The 26,992-nt window shown below is 39.1% G+C and overlaps 1 protein-coding gene and 1 long non-coding RNA gene across 6 annotated transcripts in view; one reads left to right on the top strand and one right to left on the bottom strand.

Moving 5' to 3' along the window:
- Positions 1 to 768: 768 nt before the first annotated feature.
- The window catches only part of RTN1 (reticulon 1), a 411,168-nt gene continuing 384,944 nt past the window's right edge, over positions 769 to 26,992 (bottom strand). For all 4 annotated transcript variants that reach the window (XM_067734448.1, XM_067734437.1, XM_067734427.1 and 1 more), the window contains 6 exons: positions 18,842 to 19,049; positions 16,134 to 16,272; positions 14,614 to 14,683; positions 14,058 to 14,104; positions 13,915 to 13,973; positions 769 to 1,568 (listed from right to left, as the gene is read on the bottom strand). In XM_067734448.1, the coding sequence (XP_067590549.1) occupies positions 1,526 to 1,568; positions 13,915 to 13,973; positions 14,058 to 14,104; positions 14,614 to 14,683; positions 16,134 to 16,272; positions 18,842 to 19,049 (566 nt within the window). In that variant the 3' untranslated portion in view covers positions 769 to 1,525. The remainder of the gene's footprint in view (positions 1,569 to 13,914; positions 13,974 to 14,057; positions 14,105 to 14,613; positions 14,684 to 16,133; positions 16,273 to 18,841; positions 19,050 to 26,992) is intronic.
- Positions 11,954 to 23,239, top strand: LOC137222758 (uncharacterized). 2 transcript variants are annotated; one of them, XR_010942574.1, is made up of 3 exons: positions 11,954 to 12,029; positions 20,004 to 20,148; positions 21,964 to 23,239. It is a non-coding gene; the product is annotated as an uncharacterized lncRNA (long non-coding RNA). The 2 variants fall into 2 exon arrangements; XR_010942575.1 differs by lacking the exon at positions 11,954 to 12,029 and adding an exon at positions 17,746 to 17,902.

Below are 26,992 nucleotides of genomic sequence, written 5' to 3'. Positions count from 1 at the left end.
GCCTTTTACTTAGTGAGCATTTCCACATAGCCATCTCCCATCACCCCCAGTCTTGGCTGTTGGCACAGTGTCCAGTTAGTTAGCTAAGTTGTCATCACAATACTTTGCACAGAAGGGTAAGTCCATGAGTACTTATTGAATCCAAGTCCAAAACTGGTCAAAGGCAGCTTTTTTTAAGTAACTATCCTTTTTTCTCTAATTTTTATTTCTCCTATTGCTATTACTTTCATCCATTTCTACCTCATCATCTTTGACTTTTGACTTTAACAGTGAAATAACATAGGCAATTGGACTTCTGCAAAAAGTAGTGAACAATCCTTAGAAGACTTAGCTTGGTGAGGGCAGGAAGACTATCTCTCTTATTCACAGCCCTGTTCTGAGTGCTTGGCACACAGAAGGTGCTCCATAAATAATTACCAAAACAGTGAGTTCATAGCAATTATAATTGTTTTATGACAATATTGTGTTGCATATTATTATAAGAAGTTTATGGAAGGATTTATATAACTTTCAAGTTTTTAAAAAACTATTTAAATTATCTGCATAAACCCCACAGAGTACAATATTAAGGGTGTTTTCCAGTTTTACCAGTCTCCAGTGATTTCTATTAATAACCCAAAGGAGCCATATACTACTTTGGAGTTGGACTATGTGGTCCTGGACACAGTAGTAAAGTGAGCACTTGGCCTCAGCCTTCCCAGCACGTTCACAGGAGATTTATTTCTTAGAGATTTTGCATTTTCTGGTGAGATCATGAGAAGAGAGGGAGAAGTTTCTACATTTAGTAACATTTATTTATGCATTCAGTATCAAGTACATAAGTGCAAATATCCAGAGTCCATAATTAAGTCCATTAGGAACTACAGAGAAAGTAATACAAATTGTAATAAAGTTAACATGCTGGTACTTTTTAGTTACCATACATGTAAATCAGCCCGTCAGTCTCACACAACAAAAGTACTGCATGTTTGTTTTGGGTTTATTTGTTTATTTAATTATTTTAATTTATACAAAACTGATTATCCTAAGTACAGTCGACTTGTTTTTATTTTTATGTTGTGTGTGTTGGAAAAACACTTAAACATCGATCTACAAGTCTATATATTGTTATTAAAGATTAATCCAAGCAACAACCCAAGGACATATAAGCGATTTCCACTATTGCATCAGTGCACTGGGCAGGAAAGGCCTAGCCACAGGGAACATGAGAAGTTACAGAAGCATTGCAGAGAGAAGAACACCGACGAAGGAAAGATAAGTTGGGTTCTCACCATCATGCACTTTTTTTTAGCAACACAAAATTAAAAACCACATCTAATACACTTTTCTCTATGCTTTAGTGCTTGACACAGTGACTCAAATACCCTAAGAGTACAGAAACAGCCTAAAAACAGCTGTTTTAAAGTTTGTCTCTAAGATTATGATACTGGGGGGGAGAAACAATCAATTTATAGTAACATATAAGACAGAGCTGTTACCACTTCAGACATTCCTCTTGGTGTCCAGTCCCTGGTGGGGTACTGATTTACTCAGTGTGCCTTTTAGCGCCTGGGATTTTAGCCTGAATCCTAAAAAAACAATATCAGAAGATGGTAAATCACAAGTGTTATTAATGAAATCATTTAATGACATCATTATGTGTTGTTGCTTTAATTAACTAAGTGACCAAATCGCTTAATATTCCAAAAGATATAATTTTTATGTATGAGTGTCTATAAACACATTTCTATGCAGCAATAAGAAGAAAGTATAAATTAGATAATGAATGACCCAAGCAAGCCATATTCCTTAAATTATAACTTTTTAGGTAGACAAAGAGGTCAATTTATTTCAGAATTATAGAAACTGTGATATAGTTAGGTGATCATTTATCACTCAATCTGGGATACTTCTGAAAGAGAAAGAGGGTGCTGTTACTAACTACGCTAGGACAACAAGCATAAACATGGCTGATTCCAGGTAAAGAAATGTATGGTCACCCTCAGCGTAAACTGCCCAGAGCTAGAGTTAAGAAACCTGAATCCTAGTTTCAGCTCTCTACTAATTAGCTGTGTGACATAGGGCAGCTAATGAGCTTTCCTGGTCCTAGAGTATTTATTAGGTACAAATTAGACATCTCCAATGCCCCTAAAATTCTGCGATTCTCACAGTATTATTTTAAGGTAGGAGTCTGACTGAGACCTTCCTCTGTCCTAGTACCCTTCTACATGCTGGAATTCAGTGAACAGAAGGGAGAAGGTCCTGCTCTCATGGAGCTTTCATTCTCCTAGGGGTTGAGGAGCCATAAACAAACAAGTAGACAAACAAGAGAAGTACATATGGTGATAAATGCTATAAAAAAAAACCAAACAAGATGGAATGATAGGCAGTGAGGGGGCAGCAGTGATAAGCTGGGAGATGCCTACTTTAAATACACTTATGTAAGAAACAGATGCCCAAAGGGGCCACCAGGCAAACATCTGGGTGTGAAGTGTTTCAGGAAGAGGAAGCAGGGAGTGCAGAGGCCACAAAGTGAGGACAAGCTTAGGAGGCAAGGAGAGTAGAGAACAGTGTCCTTGGGGAGCGAGCAGGGGAGGCCTGAGAGGCAGGTGGTAACCCAATGGTGTTGGAACTTGTGGGCAGTGGTAAGGAATTTAGATTCTATTCTGTGGATGGGAAGCCATTGATGAATTTTAGGCAGAGGAATGATGTGACCAAAGAAGATCATGATGGTGGTTATGTGAAAAAACTAGGGAAACAGAGGTGAGAGAAATAACGGATGGGGGGAAACTATAGCAGTCCAGGTGCCCGATGGCAATGGCCTGGGTGTTATAGAACTGGAGCATTGGAAATGGAGTGAAGTGAACACTGGGGATCTAGTGTGGAGATGGAGCTGACAGAGCCCACCTGTCATGTTGATGGATTGCATGTGCAGGCAAGGGAAAGACAAGAGAATAATCAAGGAAGATTCTTTGATTTTTGGCCTGAGCAACCAGGTGAATGATAATGCCATTTACCAAGATGGTGACACTGAAGGAAAAATAAATTCTGGGCTGAAATTGCAAGATCTGTTTGGCCACGTTGAATTTGAAATGTATTTGGGACTTTCAAGAGAAAACATCAGATAAGCAGATGAATAGACCTGGCTCTCAGTAAACCTTTCTTTTTTAGATTTACTTTTATTATTTATTTATTTATTTTTGGCTGCATCAGGTCTTAGTTGCAGCACGTGGGATCTTCGTTAAGGCATGCAGGATCTTTTCTTGCACCGTGCACACTTCTCTCTAGTTTTGGCATGTAGGCTCCAGGGCGCATGGGGCTCTGTAGTTTGTGGCACACAGGCTCTCCAGTTGAGGGGCGTGGACTTAGTTGCCCTGTGGCATGTGGGATCTTAGTTCCCTGACCAGGGATCGAACCCACATCCCCTGCATTGTAAGGCGGATTCTTTACCACTGGACCTCCAGGGAAGTCCCTCAGTAAATTTAGACTTTATTTAGACTTTATACATCTATTCATAACATCTAGACTTGCATTGATTTTTAAAAAAATGTCTCAAGCACATCACTGACTCATATTTAGCTATGAACAGTTAACCAATTAAAACCCTCCAGCTATTTTTTTTATACATAGTACTGTTGTACCCTATATCATCCTCACTTCCCTCTCCTCCCATTCTATATTTGTAAAGCTGACTTTTAAAAACCTAAACTTGTGGAGATACACGTTTTGGAGTCCTTGACATAGAGATAAACTTTGAAGCCACAGGACTGGATGAAAGGTGAACCAGAGGAGGAGGAGCCAAGAGAAGACACTGGGAGAAAGCAGCTGAGGCTCGAGCAGTGTCACTAGTCAAGACTAGTGTTTAACCAAGATAGCAGCAGTGATGAGAGTATCTGAGAGATTGAGAGGGATGAGGATGGAGTGATGACTGCAAGATATGGCAGTATGGAAGTCACTGGGTCCTTGACAAAGAGCAACTTCAGTGCTCAGGGTGAAGGCGTGATAGAAGTGAGGTGGGGAGAGATGAAAGAGATATCAAGGACAGAAGACTGGAGAAATTATGATTGTGGAAATAAGCATGTACAGGCAGAAACTGATAACGCAGCAGAGAGTGCGAAACATTCCAACAGAGACATCTTAGGTCTGTCTTCTCAAAAGTTTAAGATATAGAGCTCTACCCACCACCAGTCCCTCCCATCAGGAAGCTTGCACAAGCCTCTTAGATAGCCTCATCCACCAGAGGGCAGACAGCAGAAGCAAGAAGAACTACAATTCTGCAGCCTGTGGAAGGAAAACCACATTCACAGAAAGATAGACAAAAATGAAAAGGTAGAGGAGGTTTTACCAGATGAAGGAACAAGATAAAACCCCAGAAAAACAACTAAATGAAATGGAGGTAGGCAACCTTCCAGAAAAAGAATTCAGAATAATGATAGTGAAGATGATACAGGACCTCAGAAAAAGAATGGAGGCAAAGATCGAGAGGATGCAAGAAATGTTTAATAAAGATCTAGAAGAATTAAAGAACAAACAAACAGAGATGAACAATACAATAACTGAAATGAAAAATACACTAGAAGGAATCAATAGCAGAATAACTGGGGCAGAAGAACGGATAAGTGACCTGGACGACAGAATGGTGAAATTCACTGCCATGCAACAGAATAAAGAAAAAAGAATGAAAAGAAATAAAGACAACCTAAGAGACCCCTGGGACAACATTAAACGCAACAACATTCGCATTATAGGGGTCCCAGAAGAAGAGAGAGAGAAAGGACCAGAGAAAATATTTGAAGAGATTATAGTCAAAAACTTCCCTAACATGGGAAAGGAAATAGCCACCCAAGTCCAGGAAGCGCAGAGAGTCCCATAAAGGATAAACCCAAGGAGAAACACGGCAAGACACACAGTAATCAAATTGACAAAAATGAAAGACAAAGAAAAATTATTGAAAGCAACAAGGGAAAAATGACAAATAACATACAAGGGAACTCTCATAAGGTTAACAGCTGATTTCTCAGCAGAAACTCTACAAGCCAGAAGGGAGTGGCACAATATATTTAAAGTGATGAAAGGGAAGAACCTATAACCAAGATTACTCTACCTGGCAAGGATCACATTCACATTCAGTAGAGAAATCAAAAGCTTTACAGACAAGCAAAAGCTAAGAGAATTCAGCACCACCAAACCAGCTCTACAACAAACGCTAAAGGAACTTCTCTAAGTGGGAAACACAAGAGAAGAAAAGGAGCTACAAAAACAAACCCAAGGGGCCTCCCTGGTAGCGCAGTGGTTGAGAATCTGCCTGCCAATGCAGGGGACACGAGTTCGAGCCCTGGTCTGGGAGGATCCCACATGCCGCAGAGCAACTGGGCCCGTAAGCCACAACTACTGAGCCTGCATGTCTGAAGCCTGTGCTCCCCAACAAGAGAGGCCGTGATGGTGAGAGGCCCGCGCACCGCAATGAAGAGTGGCTCCTGCTTGCCACAACTAGAGAAAGCCCTCACACAGAAACGAAAGACGCAACACAGCAAAAATAAATAAATTAATTAATAAACTCCTACCCCCAACATTTAAAAAAAAACAAAACAAAAGCAAACCCAAAACAATTAAGAAAATGGTCATAGGCACATACATATCGATAATTACCTTAAAGCTGAATGGATTAAATGCTCCAACCAAAAGACACAGACTCACTGAATAGATACAAAAACAAGACCCATATATATGCTGTCTACAAGAGACCCACTTCAGACCTGGGGAAACATACAGACTGAAAGTGAGGGGATAGAAAAAGATATTCCATGCAAATGGAAATCAAAAGAAAGCTGGAGAAACACTACTCATATCAGATAAAATAGACTTTAAAATAAAGAATGTTACAAGAGACAAGGAGGACACTACATAATGATCAAGGAATCAATCCAAGAAGAAGATGTAACAATTATAAATATATATGCACCCAACAAAGGAGCACCTCAATATATAAGGCAACTGCTAACAGCTATAAATGAGTAAATCAACAGTAACACAATACTAGTGGGGGACTTTAACACCTCAGTTACACCAACGGAGAGATCATCCAGACAGAAAATTAAAAAGGAAACACAAGCTTTAAATGATACAACAGCAGAGAGATTTAATTGACATTTATAGGACATTCCACCCAAAAACAGCAGATTACACTTTCTTCTCAAGTGCACAAAGGACACTCTCCAGGATAGATCACATCTTGGGTCACAAATCAAGCCTCGGTAAATTTAAGAAAAATGGAATCATATCAAGCATCTTTTCCGACCACAACGCTATGAGATTAAAAATCAATTACAAGGAAAAAAACGTAAAAAACACAAACACATGGAGGCTAAACAATACATTACTAAATAACCAAGAAATCACTGAAGAAATCAAAGAGGAAATCAAAAAATACCTAGAGACAAATGACAACGAAAACACGATGATCCAAAACCTACGGGATGCAGAAAAAGCAGTTCTAAGAGGGAAGTTTATAGCAATACAATCCTACCTCAAGAAACAAGAAACATCTCAAATAAACAAACAAACCTTACACCTAAAGGAACTAGAGAACGCAGAACAAACAAAACCCAAAGTTAGTAGAAGGAAAGAAATCATAAAGATCAGAGCAGAAATAAATGAAATAGAGACAAAGAAAATAGCAAAGATCAATAAAACTAAAAGCTGGTTCTTTGAGAAGATAAACAAAATTGATAAACCTTTAGCCAGATTCACCAAGAAGAAGAGGGAGAGGACTCGAGTCAATAAAATTAGAAACAAAAAGGAGAAGTTACAATGGACACCACAGAAATACAAAGCATCCTAAGAGACTACTACAAGCAACTCTAGGCCAATAAAATGGATAACCTGGAAGAAGTGGACAAATTCTTAGAAAGGTATAACCTTCCAAGACTGAACCAGGAATAAATAAAAAATATGAACAGACCAATCACAAGGAATGAAATTGAAACTGTGATTAAAAATCTTACAACAAACAGACATCCAGGACCAGATGGCTTCACAGGTGAATTCTATCAAACTTTTAGAGAAGAGCTAACACCCATCCTTCTCAAACTCTCCAAAAAATTGCAGAGGAAGGAACATTCCCAAATTCATTCTATGAGGCCACCATCACCCTGATACCAAAACCAGACAAAGATACTACAAAAAAAAGAAAATTACAGAGCAATATTACTGATGAATATAGATGCAAAAATCCTCAACAAAATACTAGCAAACAGAATCCAATACACATTAAAATGATCATACACCATGATCAAGTGGGATTTATCCCAGGGATGCAAGGATTCTTCAGTATATGCAAATCAATCAATGTGATATACCATATTAACAAATTGAAGAATAAAAACCATATGATCATCTCAATAGATGTAGAAAAGGCTTTTGACAAAATTCAACACCCATTTATGATAAAAACTCTCCAGAAAGTGGGCATAGAGGGAACCTACCTCATCATAATAAAGGCCATATGACAAACCCACAGCAAACATCATTCTCAATGGTGAAAAACTGAAAGTATTTCCTCTAAGATCAGGAACAAGACAAGGATGTGCATTCCTGCCACTATTATTCAACATGGTTTTGGAAGTCCTAGCCACGGCAATCAGAGAGGAAAAAGAAATAAAAGGAATACCAATTGGAAAGAAGAAGTAAAACTGTCACTGTGTGCAGATGACACGATACTATACATAGATAATCCTAAAGATGCCAGGAGAAAACTACTAGAGCTAATCAATGAATTTGGTAACACTGCAGGATACAAAATTAATGCACAGAAATCTCTTGCATCCCTATACACTACCAACAAAAGATCTGAAAGAGAAATTAAGGAAACAATCCCATTCACCATTGCAACGAAAAGATAAAATACCTAGGAATAAACTTACCAAGGGAGGTAAAAGACTTGTACTCAGAAAACTATAAGACACTGATGAAAGAAATCAAAGATGACACAAACAGATGGAGAGATATACCATGTTCTTGGATTGGAAGAATCAATATTGTGAAAATGACTCTACTACCCAAAGCAATCTACAGATTCAGTGCAATCCCTATGAAATTACCAGTGGAATTTTTTTACAGAACTAGAACAAAAAATCTAAAAATTTATATGGAGACACAAAGACCCCGAATAGCCAAAGCAGTCTTGAGGGAAAAAAACGGAGCAGGAGGAATCAGACTCCCTGACTTCAGACTGTACTAGAAAGCTACAGTAATCGAGACAATATTGTACTGGCACAAAAACAGAAACAGATCAATTGAACAGGATAGAAAGCCCAGAGATAAACCCACGCACCTATGGTCAACTAATCTATGACAAAGGAAGCAAGGATATACAATGGAGAAAAGACAGTCTCTTCAATAAGTGGTGCTGGGAAAACTGGACAGCTACATGTAAAAGAATGAAATTAGAACACTCCCTAACACCTTACACAAAAATAAACTCAAAATGGATTAGAGACCTAAATGTAAGACTGGACACTATAAAACTCTCAGAGGAAAACATAGGAAGAACACTCTTTGACATAAATCACAGCAAGATCTTTTTTGATCCATCTCCTAGAGTAATGGAAATAAAAACAAAAATAAACAAATGGGACCTAATGAAACTTCAAAGCTTTTGCACAGCAAAGGAAACCATAAACAAGATGAAAAGACAACCCTCAGAATGGGAGAAAATATTTGCAAGTAAATCAACAGACAAACGATTAATCTTCAAAATATATATAAACAGCTCTTGCAGCTCAATATTACAAAAACAAACAACTGAATCCAAAAATGGGCAGAAGACCTAAACAGACATTTCTCCAAAGAAGAAATATAGATGGCCAAGAAGTACATGAAAAGCTGCTCAACATCACTAATTATTAGAGAAATGAAAATCAAAACTCAATGAGGTATCACCTCACACCAGTTAGAATGGGCATCATCAGAAAATCTGCAAACAACAAACGCTGGAGAGGGTGTGGAGAAACGGGAACCCTCTTGCTCTGTTGGTGAGAATGTAAATTGATACAGCCACTATGGAGAACAGTATGGAGGTTCCTTTAAAACCTAAAACTAGAATTACCATATGACCCAGTAATCCCACTACTGGGCATATACCCAGAGAAAATCATAATTCAAAAAGACACATGCACCCCAATGTTCACTGCAGCACTATTCACAATGGCCAGGTCATGGAAGCAACCTAAATGTCCATCGACAGACGAATGGATAAAGAAGATGTGGTACATATATACAATGGAATATTACTCAGCCATAAAAAGGAACGAAATTGGGTCATTTGTAGAGACGTGGATGGATCTAGAGCCTGTCATACAAAGTAAGTCAGAAAGAGAAAAACAAATATCGTACATTAACGCATGTATGTGGAACCTAGAAAAATGGTTCAGATGAGCCAGTCTGCAGGGCAGAAATAGAGACACAGATGTAGAGAACAAATGTATGGACACCAAGGGCGGGAAAGTAGCAAGGGTGATGGGGGTAGTGGGATGAACTGGGAGATTGGGATTGACATGTATACACTAATATGTATAAAATAGATAACTAATAAGAACCCGCTGTATAAAAATAAAATAAAATTCAAAAATTAGAAAAAAATTGTGCAAGATATATGTTTTAGTTTTGAAATGCTTTGGAATACCACAGTAGACTAGGTGTTAACTAATTCTACTCTTCTCCCATTGTGGAAGTCCTTTTTACCACATTTGTAACAATGGTCAACTAACTTTTATGTGAATACCTGAATGAGTGTCAGTGAGCTCACTGTTTCATGAGGCGAATGGTTTCATTGTTGAACAACTCTAATTGGTACGGTTTTCCCTCACGTTTCATTCAAATCTCAGACCTTCTGGACTTTCCATTCACAGTTCGTTAGAGAAAAAAAGGAAGACTACTTCTTTCACAATGTTAGACCTCCAAATATTTGAGGATAGCTATTGTGTTCTTTTAAAGTTATCTCTTGGGTTTCCCTGGTGGCGCAGTGGTTGAGCATCTGCCTGCCGATGCAGGGGACACGGGTTCGTGCCCCGGTCCGGGAAGACCCCACATGCCGTGGAGCGGCTGGGCCCGTGAGCCATGGCCTCTGAGCCTGCGCGTCTGGAGCCTGTGCTCCGCAACGGGAGAGGCCACAACAGTGAGAGGCCCGCGTACCGCAAAAAAAAAAAAAAAAGAAAAAAAAAAGAGGTTAAAGTTATCTCTTTTCCAGAGTAATCATCCCCTGTGAAGCTGGGCTGTCACTCGCCATTACTGTCAGATTTCCAATAGTTCAATACCCGGTCATCTTTCTGACATTACTCCAGTATATAACTGCAGCTCTTAATATGTCAGACTCTGAAATTTAACACAGATATGGAATGACAATATGGAATATGAAACAACTATGGCCTCTTTTGATTTTGATTTATACTTCTATTAATAACATCTAAACTTGCATAGATTTTTAAAAATATGCCTCAGTACATTATTGACTCATATTTGGCTGTGATCAATTCATCAATTAAACCCCCTCGGGTATTTTTTACACAGCTACTGTTGTACCCTATCTCATCTTCCCTTCTTCCCATTCTATACTTGCAAAGTTGACTTTCCTAAATATAGAACTTTGCTTTCCCTGTCAGTTTCATTTTATTAATTTCAGTTCACAATTCTACATTACTCAAGATCACTTGATTCATTTTGAATATTGAGTTTTGCGGTCTTCTGAATGTGCTGTTGCTTTAAGCTATGTGTCACCTAGAACTCTGATGAGTATATTTGATTTGTCTTCACATAGTCATGTGAAATACTGAGATGGAAAGTCGTGGAGTCAAGGGCAGAGCCCTCTGTCACATTACTGCACCTTGCCCAGACGGATATTTGATGGATTAATGAACATCCCTAGGGTCTACTATTTCAACCTTCTAGAACTCTACCAGTTGTGCTATCACCTGGACCGTACATCTCCATTTTCTCCTCAAGGACACCAGGAAGACTTTTCTAGTACTCCTACTGAAATCCAAATTCTTGCTGGCTAGAGCAAGCTGTATGATCCCTCAGTTTAGTGATCACAGAACAATCTGAGTATTTACCTACATTTTTACTAATTCATTCTGGAACTTTGCTTGAAAGTAGGCATTCGATTCATCAAAAGGTAATTTCTAGAATCTGTTTTTCTCATTTGAAAATCAGGACAGCTCCTGCCCAATTTTAGACTGTTTTACCATCCTAGAATATAACTCACCTGGACGTGGAGAGTTGTATTCACTTGAGGCAGATTTCTTATTAAGTTTTCAGTTATTTAAAGCTTTAATTTCCTCTAAAATATTTATTTTACCTTTTTAAATTTGTCAGTCTTCAGAGCTGGAAAACTGAGACACAGGAAGGTTAAATGACCTGGACAGGTTCATCATCCACTCAGTATAGAGAAGGGAGGGGCACCAAGGTCTCCTGACCCAGTCTGGGACTGTCCTCCACACCTCTCGTGAACTGATCTCTAAGCGGTAGGAGGAGGATGATCATGATCATGATTATTGAATATTTATTGAGTGCTTCCTATGTCCAATAAGAGTAGTTTATAGATGTTATCTTTTCAATGTATAGATAAGGAAACAAGCTCAGGGAGTCAAATAACATGCATAATGAACTTATATAGCTGAAAAATGCCAGAAATGGACTCAAACTAGTCTGATTCCAAAGATCATGTTCTTAACCGTTTCACTAAAAGGGTGTGAGTTCTTTTGGTGGAGTTATTCTAGCATGGAATCAGAATTTCAGAGGCTGAAGGAGCCTTAGAGGTAAGATCCCACCAAGAAATCTCCTTCAAAATTTAGTGTCAGGCAAAACAGATTCTTTTGAAGAACTGCTGTTTCCTCCTTTCTGATAACAAGAACTACGTAACTTCCCCAGTTTCTCTTTTTGTTCTTAGCTTCCTTCCACTTCTGCCATGTGAGGACACAGAGAGAAGTCTGCAGCAGAACCTGACCATGCTGGCAAAGGCCCTCATTTTAGTAGCTCTCTGTTATCCCCTCCAGGTAAGACCAGTAGTTTCCTTATCTCCCTCATTTTAATATTTTATGCAACTTTATTGTCATCCTTATACTGTCTTATAGTTATTTCTTTACAGTTTTGTCTGCACCTAAAGGCTGAGAGCTCTGCTAGGATAGGATCATCTCATTCCTCTTTATACTCTGTGCCTGTTACATGTAGTTTCCATAAAATAATAAGTATGTCTTTTTTTGGAAGCAAGCAACCAATCAGTCAAATAAAAAATTAAGAGATGTGATTTGTTCAAGATCCTCAAACTAAGTATTGGACGACTGAGCACTGAAGCTTCTATCTTCCAGTTTCCAAGCTCCTATTCTGGTGTTCTTTGCTGTAGTTCCTAAACACAGTTCTAACTGCCAAAAAGGCACCTAGGGAGTTCATTAAAACATAGATTACAGGACCCTTATTCTAGGAGTTCTATTTCCATAAGTCTGTTGTACAGTTTGGGAATTCATATTTTTAACAGGTTCCCCAGGTTTAGTAAACACCAAGTTTCACATTATACCATGCTGCCATTTCTTAGTACAAAGTAATGAATATCCTCAATTTGTTGATTTTCATTAGGTATTAGTTGCATTTGTGTCCAAGTTGATAATTTCAGGCATTTTGAAATGTGCTACAGATCTGATACAGATCCAAATTCACCATGAATTTAAGAGGAAGAATATAAACAATACAGAGTAAAAAACAAAAATCTTTATATACTTCAGGAGAGAACTGTAACTGATGATATGCAAATCAAATAGCAGAGGAACTTTAAATTGCTTGTTTTTTTCTTATTTGTTTTGTTTTATACATCTTTTACTATGTAAAATACTTTCCTTGAATTCTGACCATCACTTAGGTCTAGCCACATGATTCTAAGATTACTAGAGAGAAAGTTTAGTTTTTTGAGACATGTATTTGTAGTTGAAGCCTAGGTCAGCTTTTGATTAAAACAAAATCTTGAGTAATAAGGACAACATAAAAACTATCATTTTAGATGAAGACATATCTAAAAACACTAATTTAAGAATTAAGAAAACTACTAAGTTAATGACCATATTAACTGTAGGTACTTATAACTGGAAGCTTTATCTCCTAATATATAAAGTAGCCATAAAGTAGAGTCTATTTAAGACTCAGGTTTGGAAAGCAATGCTGTTAATAAAATAAGCAAACACACACACTTGTTGAGTTGAAATGGTGTAATTTAAAATGTAACAAAAGTTCTAAAGATTAAAAAAAGTTTTGGGCTTCCCTGGTGGCGCAGTGGTTGAGAGTCTGCCTGCCGATGCAGGGGACACGGGTTCGTGCCCCGGTCCAGGAAGATTCCATATGCCGCGGAGCGGGTGGGCCCATGAGCCATGGTCGCTGAGCCTGTGCTCCGCAGCGGGAGAGGCCACAGCAGTGAGAGGCCCGCGTACCGCGAAAAAAAAAAAAAAAAGTTTTAAAAATAATTTCAATGGTTTAAAAAGTTAGTGATATTTACTGTTTAATAATTGAAAATGTTAACTTAATTGTTTTTATTTTGATCAAACTGTTATAAATTAATTTCACTTTCCTGAATCAGGCTTCTTTCTTTCCTCCAACCCATCTTATTCCTGGACATGAGCCAGCCCCCAGATAGAGCTTAATATCATTCATTCATTAAAATTCATTTCATTATACCTGAAATAAACCACTGAAAGTTTTGTTTAATTGGAAGTTTTAAAATTCATACTTAATTTACGAAATAACATAATTGGGAAGGGTGTGAATATAAGCCTCAAATAAGTGAATGATCATAAATCAACCTATTATTTTCTTATCCTTTTATTATTCCTATCTAATCCAGTCAAACGCCTGCCTAAGGTGGTCTCTCCTTTTTATAAATTGCACTATGTAACTTACTTTGCCACAACAGCATTTATGTGAGTCCTCACAAGTCCCAGATATTGGTCAATCTGTGCCTACAAAGAGGAAGAAATCATGAGTACATCCAAGGTTCACAAGGTCAAAACTTAACATGAATGTTTGACATACATAGAACTTACCTGGTGCTTAACATACACTACAGGTAGAGTAAACATTGAAACCACAGCTGGGATGAAAAACAAATATAGTATTAAAATTGAGAGTTGTCAGTAAGAATAAGCTTATAGATACATTTTTATATAGTCATGTGATATTATAACATTATTTGCAGTAGCCAGCATTCTAGCTAAAAGATGGCAGGACTAGTTCATAAGGAAAACAAAAATATGCTGAAGCCTTCACGGATATTAAGTCATTATTCCTGGAATGAGGGAATGACCTCCTAAGAAGAAAATGAACTTCTACACATAAATGCCATTGAAGCAGATATATATTTGAAGCGAAATAAAACCAGTTACAGTTGAAGAAAACTTCAGATTAAGAAATTCATTATTACTATGTAATATACATTATACTCTTTAACTGAACTATGATGGTCGGGGAAATGCTCTGGACTCAGAGAATCTGGCATTTGTTGCTAGGAATCCATCCAAGCAAGCTAACAGCTAACAGCCTAGGAAGCTTTATGCTCACAGAACGTGTGAGGGGAGACATAACACACTTGTCTGTCCTTACCCATGAGCAGCAGGGTCAAGCCATTGAAGAGAGCGCCAACGTAAGTCAGGAGCCACATCAGGACTGCAAACTAAAGAATGAAATGATGATCAGAGCTTCTAAAACCATCGTGACAGATAAGAGTCTCATTTCATTGACTTCTTTAGATTAAAACTTGAGGCAAACTACGTCATGGTTTCAATAGAAAATGTAAGAGCATTTAAAGCTCATCACAGAATTACTGAAAGAGGATCCTGTCTTTACTTCTCTCCGAACCCTTTGGATCTCTTTGTTGTAAGATTTGAAGGACTCAATGAAATAATAATCTAGGGCAGGGGTCAGCAAACTGGCCATTGCCTGTTTTTGTATGGGCCCACAAGTTAAGAATGGATTTTACATTTTGTAATAGTCAAAGAAAATCAAAACAGGAATAACATTTTGTGATATGTGAAAATGATATGAAATTCAATTTTCAGTATTCATAAACAATGTTTTATTAGCACACAGCCACAGTTATTCATTTACATATTGTCTTTGGCTGCTTTCCTGCTATAAAGGCAAAGTTGAGTAGCTGCAACAAAGACTGTGTAGCCTGCAAAGCCTTAAATATTCACTATATGGCCCTTTATAGATAAGGTTTGCTGATCCCCATTCTAGCCCACAATTTTTACATTACAAATGTCAAGAGAAATGTCACCTTAAAAGCCCTACGGTAAGTAATTAAAATCTCCCTGCTATCTCTTCTTTAGTCGTTACCTGCCAAGAGATTATTCCAGTAAAGCACCTTGAGGGTTAAGGCCTCATCACTCACTTTCCTTCTGCTCTTTCTTCCTCAGTTATGGAGCAGCCCATGGGAGACCCCTCCCTGGTGTGTACAAAGTGCTCTGGGGGAACGGGGAACTCAAAACATCCTTGCCTGGGCTCCCACCCCTCTGCTCATGGCCCTGTTGAATCATGATTGATTGACCTTGGTTTTACATGTAAGCCACGGGGTGGTCATAGCAGCTTGTTCAAAGAAACCTGATGAGTTCAATGATGGCACCAGGAATAACACCCAAGTGCCCAAGGTCCTCTACCCTCAGGGGTTCAGTCTCACAGCCCACATGTCTTATTATTAGCAGAGTCCAGCATTTCAAAGAAAAAGCATATATATTTTTTACATTCCCTAAACTAGATTTTTATTTTTAAAATAATTTTAGGAAATTGAGGAATTGAAAATGGTAAGGATAAGCAACCTGGGATATTGTAAAAAGTACAGAACTAGAAGCTGTGTGACCTGGGTTTGATCCCAGCTCTATCAGTGACTCACTTGGCAACCTCAGGCAAGTATCTTAATCTCTCTGAACCATAGTTCCAGCATCTGTAAAATGAGGGGATTAGACTGGATGAGCTCCATGGTACTGTACAGCTGGAGATTTTCTGACTCTAGAATATAATTAGCACTTGTTATTTTATTCTCCATTGTGTCGCAGTTTATAATGTTACACGGTTAGGGAAAATAAAACCAAGACCGTCAAACGGAACGCCTTAAGCAATCGTACTTTTAAGGAATCCACCAGGTCCTGGACAAGGAAGAGCCTTCTCAGTTCTTTAAGCGTGTTGTTCACATAGAATTGCAGGCAGTCTGTGTACTTCTGAATCTGCTCCTGAGACAGCGTGATCTCAAGCTCCAAGTAGGCCCTGTCAACAAAGGACCCCCACAGAGAACTCCATCAAAGGGAATCCTGAAACAGCAAAGTTTTCCTTTTCCAACCCTGAGGATAACAGCCCGGTCATCCTGAAGGATTCATGCCAGCCAGAAGGCTACAGGGCACCACACACACACACAGCCGGTGCATTGGGGAACACAGGAATCACGGCACTTAGTGGGGCACTCTGACTGCTTCTGTCTCCCATAGGCAACATTACAGTGTGAGCTGATAATTCAGAGCAACTGGCTGAGAACAGAGAAAAGTCAATCCAAACCAGCTCATTTGCTGAATTCTCTGTATATCTCTGGCCCACCAGGCAATTGTGAAAGTCTTCCTTTCTTCTTGGCTGCATGAAGATGAATTGTCTTTTTAAATAACTGAGATATCTGAAAATCCTACCTGCCAATTATTATCTGTCATCAAAACTCTAAGATTTCATATTTAAATTCTGGAAAGTACTTTCAGGTTTTATCTAGAGAACTCTGAAAATGCAAGTGAGCTGCACCATATTAAAATGCTCACTGGTTCTAGTAAGAGTGGTATTTTTAGTAATTGCATTTTCCATTTGTTCAAATGGTTAATTTGAACTCTTGGGTAGATAAACTCTTCAAGTATATAAAAATCAATCCATCCTCCTGCTTTGGCCATTTCCCCCCTTCCCCAGGCCCATCCTCTCTCCCTCCTTCCCCCACTCTACGATGTTGTCTATTTTGAGGATATTTCTAGAGTTTTTAAAGTGCTCACCTAACTCTGAGGATTGAGAAGAAAAGAGTAAAACAGAATTTGGCTTGAGTTTTAGAGAATTTATGTTTATATGCTTGGCTTTTTAGAAAAAAATAGAAAAACTCATTTGTCTAGATAATATGTTTTGATTCAAAATGTACTGAGTTATATATTCCTTTTGCTGATAAAAACAATTCAGCCAAAGGGGTGTTTTACATTTTAAATGTCTCCTAATGGAAGATAAAGTAGTTGAGCTAATTACAGTTGGACTCTTGGTCCTACAACTGGGTGGTTACAGAAGAAATAAGAGAAGTGAGAGATGAGTTCTCAGTGTAACTTGACAGGCTTGGATCCAAGAACATGGCAGAAACCAGCCTCTCTCAGATGGCTAAGGATAGGGGCTGGGGCAGGGCAGGACTCTAACAGTGTGGATACTGGTCACAGGCTAGGGTCACTGAAGTAGGCATAGTGTTCACCCTGGTAAAATGACACTCCACTTCTTCATTCTTCCCACTTTTGGGATGGGAACATGTGTAACCAAGTTATGGCCTAGAAAACCCATTAACTCTGCATTAGAAGAAGGCCAAATACATCCCAAGGGCGAGAAAGATCAGACTGTAACTGTGTTTGACACTGAGGCCAGGAACCAGAGGCCGGGAAGAGAAGTCTGAAACAGGGCATTTTCCCTTTTGTCAACAAGGCCCCATAACACAGGAGTCTTTTCCCTCTTTTAAGAGCCTGGTGCCCTGACGCCTTGATTCAGCTGACTGGTGAGGGTGAGCCAGGAAGAATTCAGAGGCATCCCCAGTGAATTACTGGGGCTGGCTCAGAAGCCATCATGCAGCAGTATCTACAGGTCTCATTCGGGATGGAGAAATATCCGTCAGTTCCAGGAGGTGAGGACACCTGTAGTGGGGCCTGCACTCTGGGGCCAGCACCAGGTGAGGGGGTGACTCTGACAGTCAGTGCTAAAATACCTGGGGCTTACAAGCTATACTCACAACTAAATTGGGGTGGAGTTGGGGAGCATGCAGCTGGAGGTGCTAACATCTCCCTCTGCCACATTTCATATATCCTCTTAATACACTGCCTTAAAAAAATCCTCCTCTTCAGTGTTCATTCTAGTTAGACTTCCCCTGTATAAAAATATGGAAGAGGGTGCATAATACTGTTCACGAACCTTGCATCCCTCAGAAGTTTGGCCCTTTGATTTTAAACTTCTGGAAAGAGCAGAGAAATAAAAATCCAAACACTCCAGTCCTGGCTCTGTGCTATTTACTGCCATGTGACTTTGGGTAAGTCACTTTACTTCTTAGAACCTCTGTTTTTCCATCTGTGAATAGGGATTATAATGTTCTGCCTTCTTCAGAGAGTTGGGAGGAATAATTGTTGAAACACTTCAAACTATAAAACACTGTATACATATAATGAATTATGATTATTATTAGTAATAATATAAAATTAATATTAAATATAAATTTAATGTTTTCACATTTCATAAATTAACACAAGAGAATTTATATTATATAAATTATATAAATTTAAATTAAAGATAAATATTTAATATTTAATTAGTAGTAATAAAGGGTTACTTTATTACTAACCCTTTATTACTACTAATAAATCAGTAAGGGTTAGAATAGAGATAAATGAGTTTGCTTTAGAAATTTAACAGAAACATTAGGTATTAAAAGAGAGAGAGCATTAAAGGAGACTCTATGAGGCCTGTTAGGTGTCAGAGAAGCACAACCCATAGTGCACAGGAGCTGAAATAGAGGCAGATGAAAGAGCCACATGAGAGGTGGGGCAAGGGCTGGTGTGGTGGGGGCACTCACTTGAAAGGGTGACCCTCGTCGGTTTTCTGCACAGCTTGTAAAACAGACTTGTAGATGCGGAAACTGATGGTGGCTGAGAGCGCAGCAAGGGCCAGGTAGGCCACGACACTCACAACGCTGAACTGGGTCAGGGAGAAGAGTAGCAGCAGGAAGCTCCCAAACACTATCCCCGTCTGCTTGATGTCCCTCCAGTACAGCAGGTCAATAGCTGTAGGGAGGAGACACACATAACACACACCAGTTAACACTGGCAGTACCACTGGGGGAGCTGTTGCAGCCCCTTCTGCAAAGCCACAGTTGCTACAGGTTCTCACCAGCTTTTGGATTCCTAAACACAGATGAATAGACACAGCGCTATTCCCAGAGCACTTACTGTCATCCCATTTTGCTTTGGAAGAATGTTTTCTATCCCTGAGGTCAATCAGTAAATTCACAGATAAGAATAGGCTGTTGAACCTCCAGTGACAATATCTCTCTGAGTGAATCTCAGTGGGCTACATCTGTACAGTGGCCTTAATTATGTGACTTTGAAACAAGATTGAAAATTCAGAGGACTCTGTGAAGTACCTGTTTGCTTCTTTTGGATGGCATTGATTGTACGCATCTTGATGCCCTGCTTACAATTCAGTGTCTCAATGGTGGCCCGTAGATGAGCACATCAGTCGTACACATGGCCCTGCTGCTGACAAGGGGCAGCAACAAGGAAAACAGAGGTTCTGGAGAAGTGGAACCTTCAGAAGCATGGCAGCAGGTCTGGGAGACCCCAGCTAATGCCAAAGGCTTCTGAATAGAGATATGGTCTGCCTCTAAAATGTGCAAAACTGAAGGGTTAGTAACTTTCTCAAGAATACCCGGAATTTGGATTAAACCATTTTGTAATCATATGATTTGTTCACTTACATTCTTGTGACTTAAAAAATCTGGAATACAAGCTTTAAAATCTACATCACACCTATCATTCAGTTATTTGCCTCTTTCAACTCAGAAACAAAAAATTAAATTCAAAAGAATAAAGCCATGGTGCTTCAAATATGATACAAAATGGAAATATTTTAAATATTCCAGTCACTAGATTATGAAAAAAGCATAGAAGACTTGTTGAAGAATGTATGCAAATTTATTCTTCAATTAGGCAAGTAACAAATGGTTTCTTTCTTTTCAGGCAGAGAAGAGTAATCTTTGGGAAGACATGACACAAGAAACCCCTGGGCCCCTGAGGGTAGATGACAGAAGTGGGAGAAGAAGGGATCTCCACAGAAGCCTTGCTCCCCCCTGGGTGTGAGTGGCTCTGGAGACAACAAATTGAGGTAAGCCTAGGCCTAAGTCTAGACCAGCAGGCCTAAAGGCCCCTGTGGGCTAGGAGCCTCTTAGTATTTATTCTGTTAAGTGTAGGGGAGTGGGGAAGGAGAATTAAAAGGAGACTAAAACATCACCATCACCTGCAGTGTTACCTCTTCCACATTTGCTCATTTATTCAGTATTTATTGAGCAAGTACTAAGTGCCATGCTTTGTGCTAAGTGCCAGGTATATCAAAATAAATGAACTGTTTAAAAAAGAAAACATATGTAAATAAATAAATTGTAATCTTCTGTTTTATGATGCCCACAGATTCCCATGGCAGACACGTTTAGAAATAAACACATTATAAGACAGCATGATCTGTGCTATGGGGGTACACAGTGCTAGGGATGGTAGGCTTACCCATCTGAGATGATGTAAAGGGGCACGGAGACAGTAGTTTTCAGGCAAAGAGGAGACAGAATTTACTATGTTCAAGTGAATCCCCACTTAACAAATTGCATAACACCTGTTAAAAATGATGTGGCCTCTAGAAAAAACCTTCTGAATCTTTGGACCCCTGTTCAAAAAGCCCAAGAATGGCAGGCACCAGGTAGGGGCTTCACTAGAAGAAGCTGGGGGCATAGAACATTAACTGTTAACTAAGTAACGTTAGTTTGGTGTAGGGTAATTACACAACAGGTCTTTCAATCAACTTGATAAAATTGCTGGAGGTTTCTAATTGGGAAGTCAACAAAAGTTGTATCTTAAAACATCAATGGATGTTGATTCTGGGTACTTTGTGACATGATTCTCTACTTACAGATTCTGAAATGTTCAAAGCACTTTCAGATATTAGTTCATTTAAACCTCACAATAAACTCCATTACACAGGTGTATAACAGGCAAGGAAACTAGAAGTTAAGAAACTCGCATACTGACTATTTAATAGGACAAACAAGATCAAACCCTAAGTTTGATGTTTTCAAAAAAAGTTGCCGGGCTTCCCTGGTGGCGCAGTGGTTGAGAGTCCACCTGCCGATACAGGGGACACGGGTTCGTGCCCCGGTCCGGGAAGATCCCACATGCCGCGGAGCAGCTGGGCCCGTGAGCCATGGCTGCTGAGCCTGCGCGTCCGGAGCCCATGCTCTGCAACGGGAGAGGCCACAACAGTGAGAGGCCCGCGTACCGCAAAAACAAAAAAAACCAAAAAAAAAACCAGTTGCCTCTCGCATGTTATGTGGTTGAATGTTAACTGTCCCCCAAAGTATGCAAAATTAATTTGGGGCAACTTGATTATATTTCAATCTGCTTCCAGAGCTAGATATTTATAGTGATTTTTTTTTTGGTAAGGGCAATCAAGTCATTATCAACAGTAAACAGTTATTGGTCATCTGTTTATTTAGTAAACACAGGAATGAAGAGGTCATAACATTTTGTTCCTGCTTTTATGTTAACTTAAGATCTAGATGGGAAGACTGAACATTCTTTTTTTTTTTTTTAATGCTGCATCAATGCCAATATACCTTGTGTTGTCAGAGGTGGCAAAAGTTGAGTTCAAAGAAGGGACAGTACTGGAATTGATGAAAGAGGTTGTGGGATGGTTTGAGAATGTGGCTAACAATTTGTTAAGGAGATGGGGTGGATACAGGGAAATATTATGAAGGATTAGTTGACAAGAATGGTGACTAATTAGCTGTGGGAGAAAGGAGGAAGAACTAATTAAGGGTGAAAGCAACATTTCAAAGCTGGGTGACAGAGTGATTAATATCACTGACAAAAATAGGAAATCTGAGGGAGAACTGGTTTGGGAAAAAGCTAACACTTGTTTTTATACCTCCAGGTTCTGCTGTGATGACATCAAGCAGGGCATCTTGACACAGCCTGGGGCAGAGATGGGACAGGGATCACAAATGAGATGTAACTGACAATTACACACAATACTTATTAATTTTTTAGAGGCTTGGAAATAAAATGATTTCTTTTTTAGGCTTTGTCACAGTAGCCCTGAGTTAAAACGGACAGTAATATCCATGTGATATTCAGATGGATATGTACAGTAGAGAATTGGAAGTGCAGGAATGGCATTTAGCTAAGAGGGTTGAATATTTACATTTGGGTGTATTCTGAGTAGAAATGATGATTGAAGCCATGAAAGTAGAGAAAACCTCCAAGAGAGGAGAAACTAACAGATGTAATAAGGGATGAACCATAGTTAAGGATTCAAAGGATTGAGTAAAGCTGTAAAAGGAGTCCCGTCTGGGTATTAGAAAGGGTCCCACAAGAGTGTTGGTTAGGGCAGTCAAGAAGAAGGAAACTTCCAGAAGAAAGGGGTTGGCAGTAAAGAAGAAGGAACCTTTCAGAAGGGGTAGGCTACAGTGTGGAATGCGGTAGATGCAATGAGGGAAATGAGAAAGGACCACTGGTTTTGAAGACTGGGGAGTCACTCAGAACTAGGGGGAGAGTGGTGTTAGGTGCTGGTGAGGATGGAAGCCCTACTGTAAAGGTTTCGGTCAGTGGTGGGAAGTTCAAAGTAATAAAGAAGATGGAAAAGAAAATGGTAGTTTTGGGAGTAGCAACAAGCAAATCTTAAGGTTGAGCAAACCTGGGAATGTTAGTGGAAAGGGAGGAGTGAAGATCCCCGAAAAGAGAAGATATTTGTTTGAGCAAAGTCTCAGAGAAGGTGGGGAAGGATGGGATCAGTCACAGCTCTTTCTTTTCAAAGAAGGAAAAAGAATGACAGGGTGGGGAAGGATGGAGAAACATTTCGTCAAAGTATTGGTGTGGCTACAGATATATGTTGAGGTGGATAGGGTATAATATCAAGTGGCTCGGGGTAGATTTATTCAAGTTTTCCCTGGAAAATGAGTCATGAGGTCCCCCTGAGACTGAGGAGAATAGGAGTAGAGCTTGAAGAGATTAGGAGAGGTCCAGACCTGCGCTGTTCAATATAGTAGTGATGAGTCACAGTAGCTACTGAGCACTTGCAATGTGGCTAGTCTCAATTAAAACATATTGCAAGTGTAAAGTACATGTCAGATTTCAGACTTAGTACAAAAAAGGACGTAAAAAAGTATCTCATTAATGCTTTTTATATTGATTTTCTGTTGTTGAAAGGCTAATACTCTAGATATGCTGGATTAAATACAGTGTATTATCAAAAGTAATTCTACCTGTTTCTTTTTACTTATTTTTTTAAATAAATTTATTTATTTATTTATTTTTGGCTGCATTGGGTCTTTGTTGCTGTGCGTGGGCTTCTCTCTAGTTGCGGCAAGCGGGGGTTACTCTTTGTTGTGGTGCTTGGGCTGCTTGTTGCGCTGGCTTCTCTTGTTGCGAAGCACAGGCTCTAGGTACACGTGCTTCAGTAGTTGTGGCATGCGGGCTCAGTAGTTGTGGCTCTTGGGCTCTAGAGCGCAGGCTCAGTAGTTGTGGCGCACGGGCTTAGTTGCTCCGCGGCATGTGGTATCTTCCCGGACCAGGGCTCAAACCCATGTCTCCTGCATTGGCAGGCGGATTCTTAACCACTGCGCCACCAGGGAAGCCCTCTTTTTACTTTTTAATGTGACCACTAGAAAATTTTTAATTACATATGTGGTTCACATTATATTTCTATTGGACAGCGCTGATCTAGAAAAATACAGTAGGACTCAAAAAGAAATTAATAAAAGGGCTTCCAGGAAGTAAAGAGGATTGGTTAAAGTCAAGGATCTCTGTGGATCCAATCAACAGGGTTAGAGGTTGGGTGTTCTGATCTGTGGATTGTGGGGCTGGCCCAGATTTGTGAAATGGCATGGTTAGAGGAGTCAAAGATCCAAAAGGACAGAATTGAAATGAACAACCTTGGGCTCAGGCTGGGAATGACAAGCAGTGAAGACCTTTGGGAACTAACGCATTGGGAGAATGGCAAGGGCTGTGTGTGGCCCGAGTGCCGGCAAACAGCCTGAAGCCCTGATGATTCAGTGGGAAGGGTAGGAAGTGATGAAGTGTGATCACAGAAGAGAGTTTCTGTGTTCCCAAGCTGCTGTATAAATGCTGATTTTTCACATTTTAATTTTGCTTAGAGTGATGTAAACTTGTGTAGGAAGCTTTATAGTATCTGGTCCAGAAAAATGGGTATTTGAATAAAGCTTCCTTAGAATCCAAGTAAAAACATAAGTATCTCTGTAACTGCGGCAAATTATCACAAGTAGCCTTTGGATACAGCAGTAGATAGCTTGTCTCTTTCAATATCCTCCTAATACAGGAAGGCTAGGTGAGAGTTTAAACAGCTGAGTACACATTCACTAAGCATACTCACTGGGACAGGTAAATTACTGTATTGCTTTGCCAATTATAAAAATTAAATTACTTTGCTAAAAACCAAGGAGCAATGCAATGAAATGGGAGATCCGTATGTTCTATCAATCTAATAAATAGACTGGGCTTGCTGAGCTCATCCTCGTCCCCAAACCACATGTGGGAGCACACTCTGCAGCCTGCCTGGGGCTGACTTAGCGGGGTGCACTGGCAAGATCTGGCAGATTTGAAGAATCCTAAATTCAAATGCTGAAATCAGCGCTACTCTCATTTCCATAATCCAGGCAAGAATAGAATAAAATAGAAGAGGTGATCCAAGGTTTGAATTAATACCTAAATGGAAATAAAATTCAATGTCAAGTTTCTAGAAAGAAAGCCCTTTGCTGCAGTCTAAAGTTTTTTGGATTGGGACATTATTTTAAATGTATTGAATTAAATGATCCAATAGTGACTCTAGCATTCAGAAAGTATACCAAAAATGTATGAATTGAAAAGACAGTGGTGCAGCTATTCATATTTTATTTATAAGGCAAAATGTGGGTAATATATAAAATGGCAATAAATTGTGCACAATTATCTACATTACTGCACCATATTCTTAAATGTATTTATTTATATTTCATCTTGGTCCAAAAAAGATTTCAGGCAGCATTGCACCACTTGCTATGTGACAAATTAATGCTACTTTTTCAAAGGCCAAGTCAGAAAAGAAAATGTGTGAAATTCCTGTTCACAAATGATATCAGCATTTCATCAAAAGAAGTGCTGAAAAATGATATGCTTTGACTTTTATGTTTACTTTTCAGCAAGCCTCCAATAATTTACTACCTTGTGAAAAGGATTACAAGGCTAGAAAACCCTCAGTTCTTTACAACTCAGTGTCTAAAGCAGTGATAGAAAAGTCCATTACTCTGATTTTTGTTAGGCAAATAAAATATCAGTACAAAAAGTTAACAATAATAGTAGTAACTTTTTCTACTTTATTCCCTCATTTTGCCATCAAACTAGAGAAACATAATGGAAATAGATGTAATAAAATACTTTAAACATACAGAGAGACCTTCAAAGATGACATGTTCTGGTCAACTAATCCATAAGTTTCATTTGCCATGAAACAGTCTCCTACATAAGGTAAAAATTTAAAAGGTAATCCAGGAGCCCTGAGCCCAGAGAGGAAATTGCTAGAAGGCACTTTTGTAGATAAGACTCTTGCAGTGATTCCATTTTCTAGGTCCTTCCTTCACATCTTTTAAATGCAGCCCATCTAACTGTCAAGAGAAAAATGCCAACATTATTTTCTAGACAGTTAAGTAATTCTGTGGATGTTCTGAAAGGGAATATATGTTAAGCCTGGTGCTCTGTGTAGAGAGTAAAAGAGCACAGCATTTAACCCACACAGATGATCTTCTACTCTAATCAGCTTTGGCAGAACAATGAGAAATGAAGGATTTTATTGCCAAAGCCACAGCTAGCAACAATCTCTGGGACTTTTATTCCATGGGAGACAAAAGCAAACATGTTCTTCTAATGACTACCCTTCAGATTAGACTGATGGCATAAACTACGTTTATACTCATGAAGGATTTACCATTTTCCTGGGTTTAACAGCTGAATGTGATTCCTGTTTGCTAGTTCTAGCTACTAGGACCATATTCCATGCTGTGAAATTAACACAATGATGCTTAAGCCATTGTCACCTTGGTAGAGTAGGCCTGGCCAGGAAATGAACCAGTAGGGCCCAGTATTTAAGACTGGGTGGTCAGCCTCTCCTGCTAAACCTCCAGCAAATAGGCTCGTTTAGGATTAAAGGAAGACACGGCCATATGGAGAGAAAGACAGGCTTTGGGCACATGGTAGTTGAGGGAGGCACATAGAAAGATTTTCAAGGTATTGAATAATGAATGTCTTTCTGTGCTTTTTCTTTCTTCAATAAGCTTTCTGACTGGATCAAAACACAAAACTGTTCATTGGTTGGTTTGTATGTCATAATTAGCCACAAATTCTTAAGTCTGGGCCATACCTTCTTAAAATCCATCATTGTATTGGAATAGAAGGTAGACTGCTGTTGGTTCTCTCGTTTTTAAAGAATATATTTTAAAATTTTGACAAAGACCATAATGGCTAAAATATTTCTTGAACTAAAAAGATATATAAGACGAGGAAAAGGAATGATCTCTCACGGTAACTTCGTTCTGTTCAATAAAATATTATGTCCTTCCTGACCCTTATTATCACTATATTTGATCTGCAGTTTGGTGAAATGATTCTGAAGGCAGGAGATAAAATATGACTACATGTGAAGTATGCCCATTGTGAAATGGGTGTAACTGCAATAAATTCTAAACATAAAAACCTATTACATTTGTACTTTTTCTTATTTTCTTTTGATTTTTTAATTTTTGTCTGTGTTTTTTTTTTAAACTTCTTTATTGGAGTATAATTGCTTCACAATGTTGTGTTAGTTTCTGCTGTATAACAAAGGGAATGTATCAGCTGTATGTGTACATATATCCCCATATCCCCTCCTTCTTGCTCTCCCTCCCACCCTCCTTATCCCACCCTCCCTATCCCAC

The sequence above is a fragment of the Pseudorca crassidens genome, chromosome 1 (genome assembly GCF_039906515.1).
Source record: "Pseudorca crassidens isolate mPseCra1 chromosome 1, mPseCra1.hap1, whole genome shotgun sequence".
NCBI lineage: Eukaryota > Metazoa > Chordata > Mammalia > Artiodactyla > Delphinidae > Pseudorca > Pseudorca crassidens.
The sequence above is the reverse complement of the archived record's forward strand: the minus strand, read 5'-3'. Positions and strand labels throughout refer to the sequence as shown.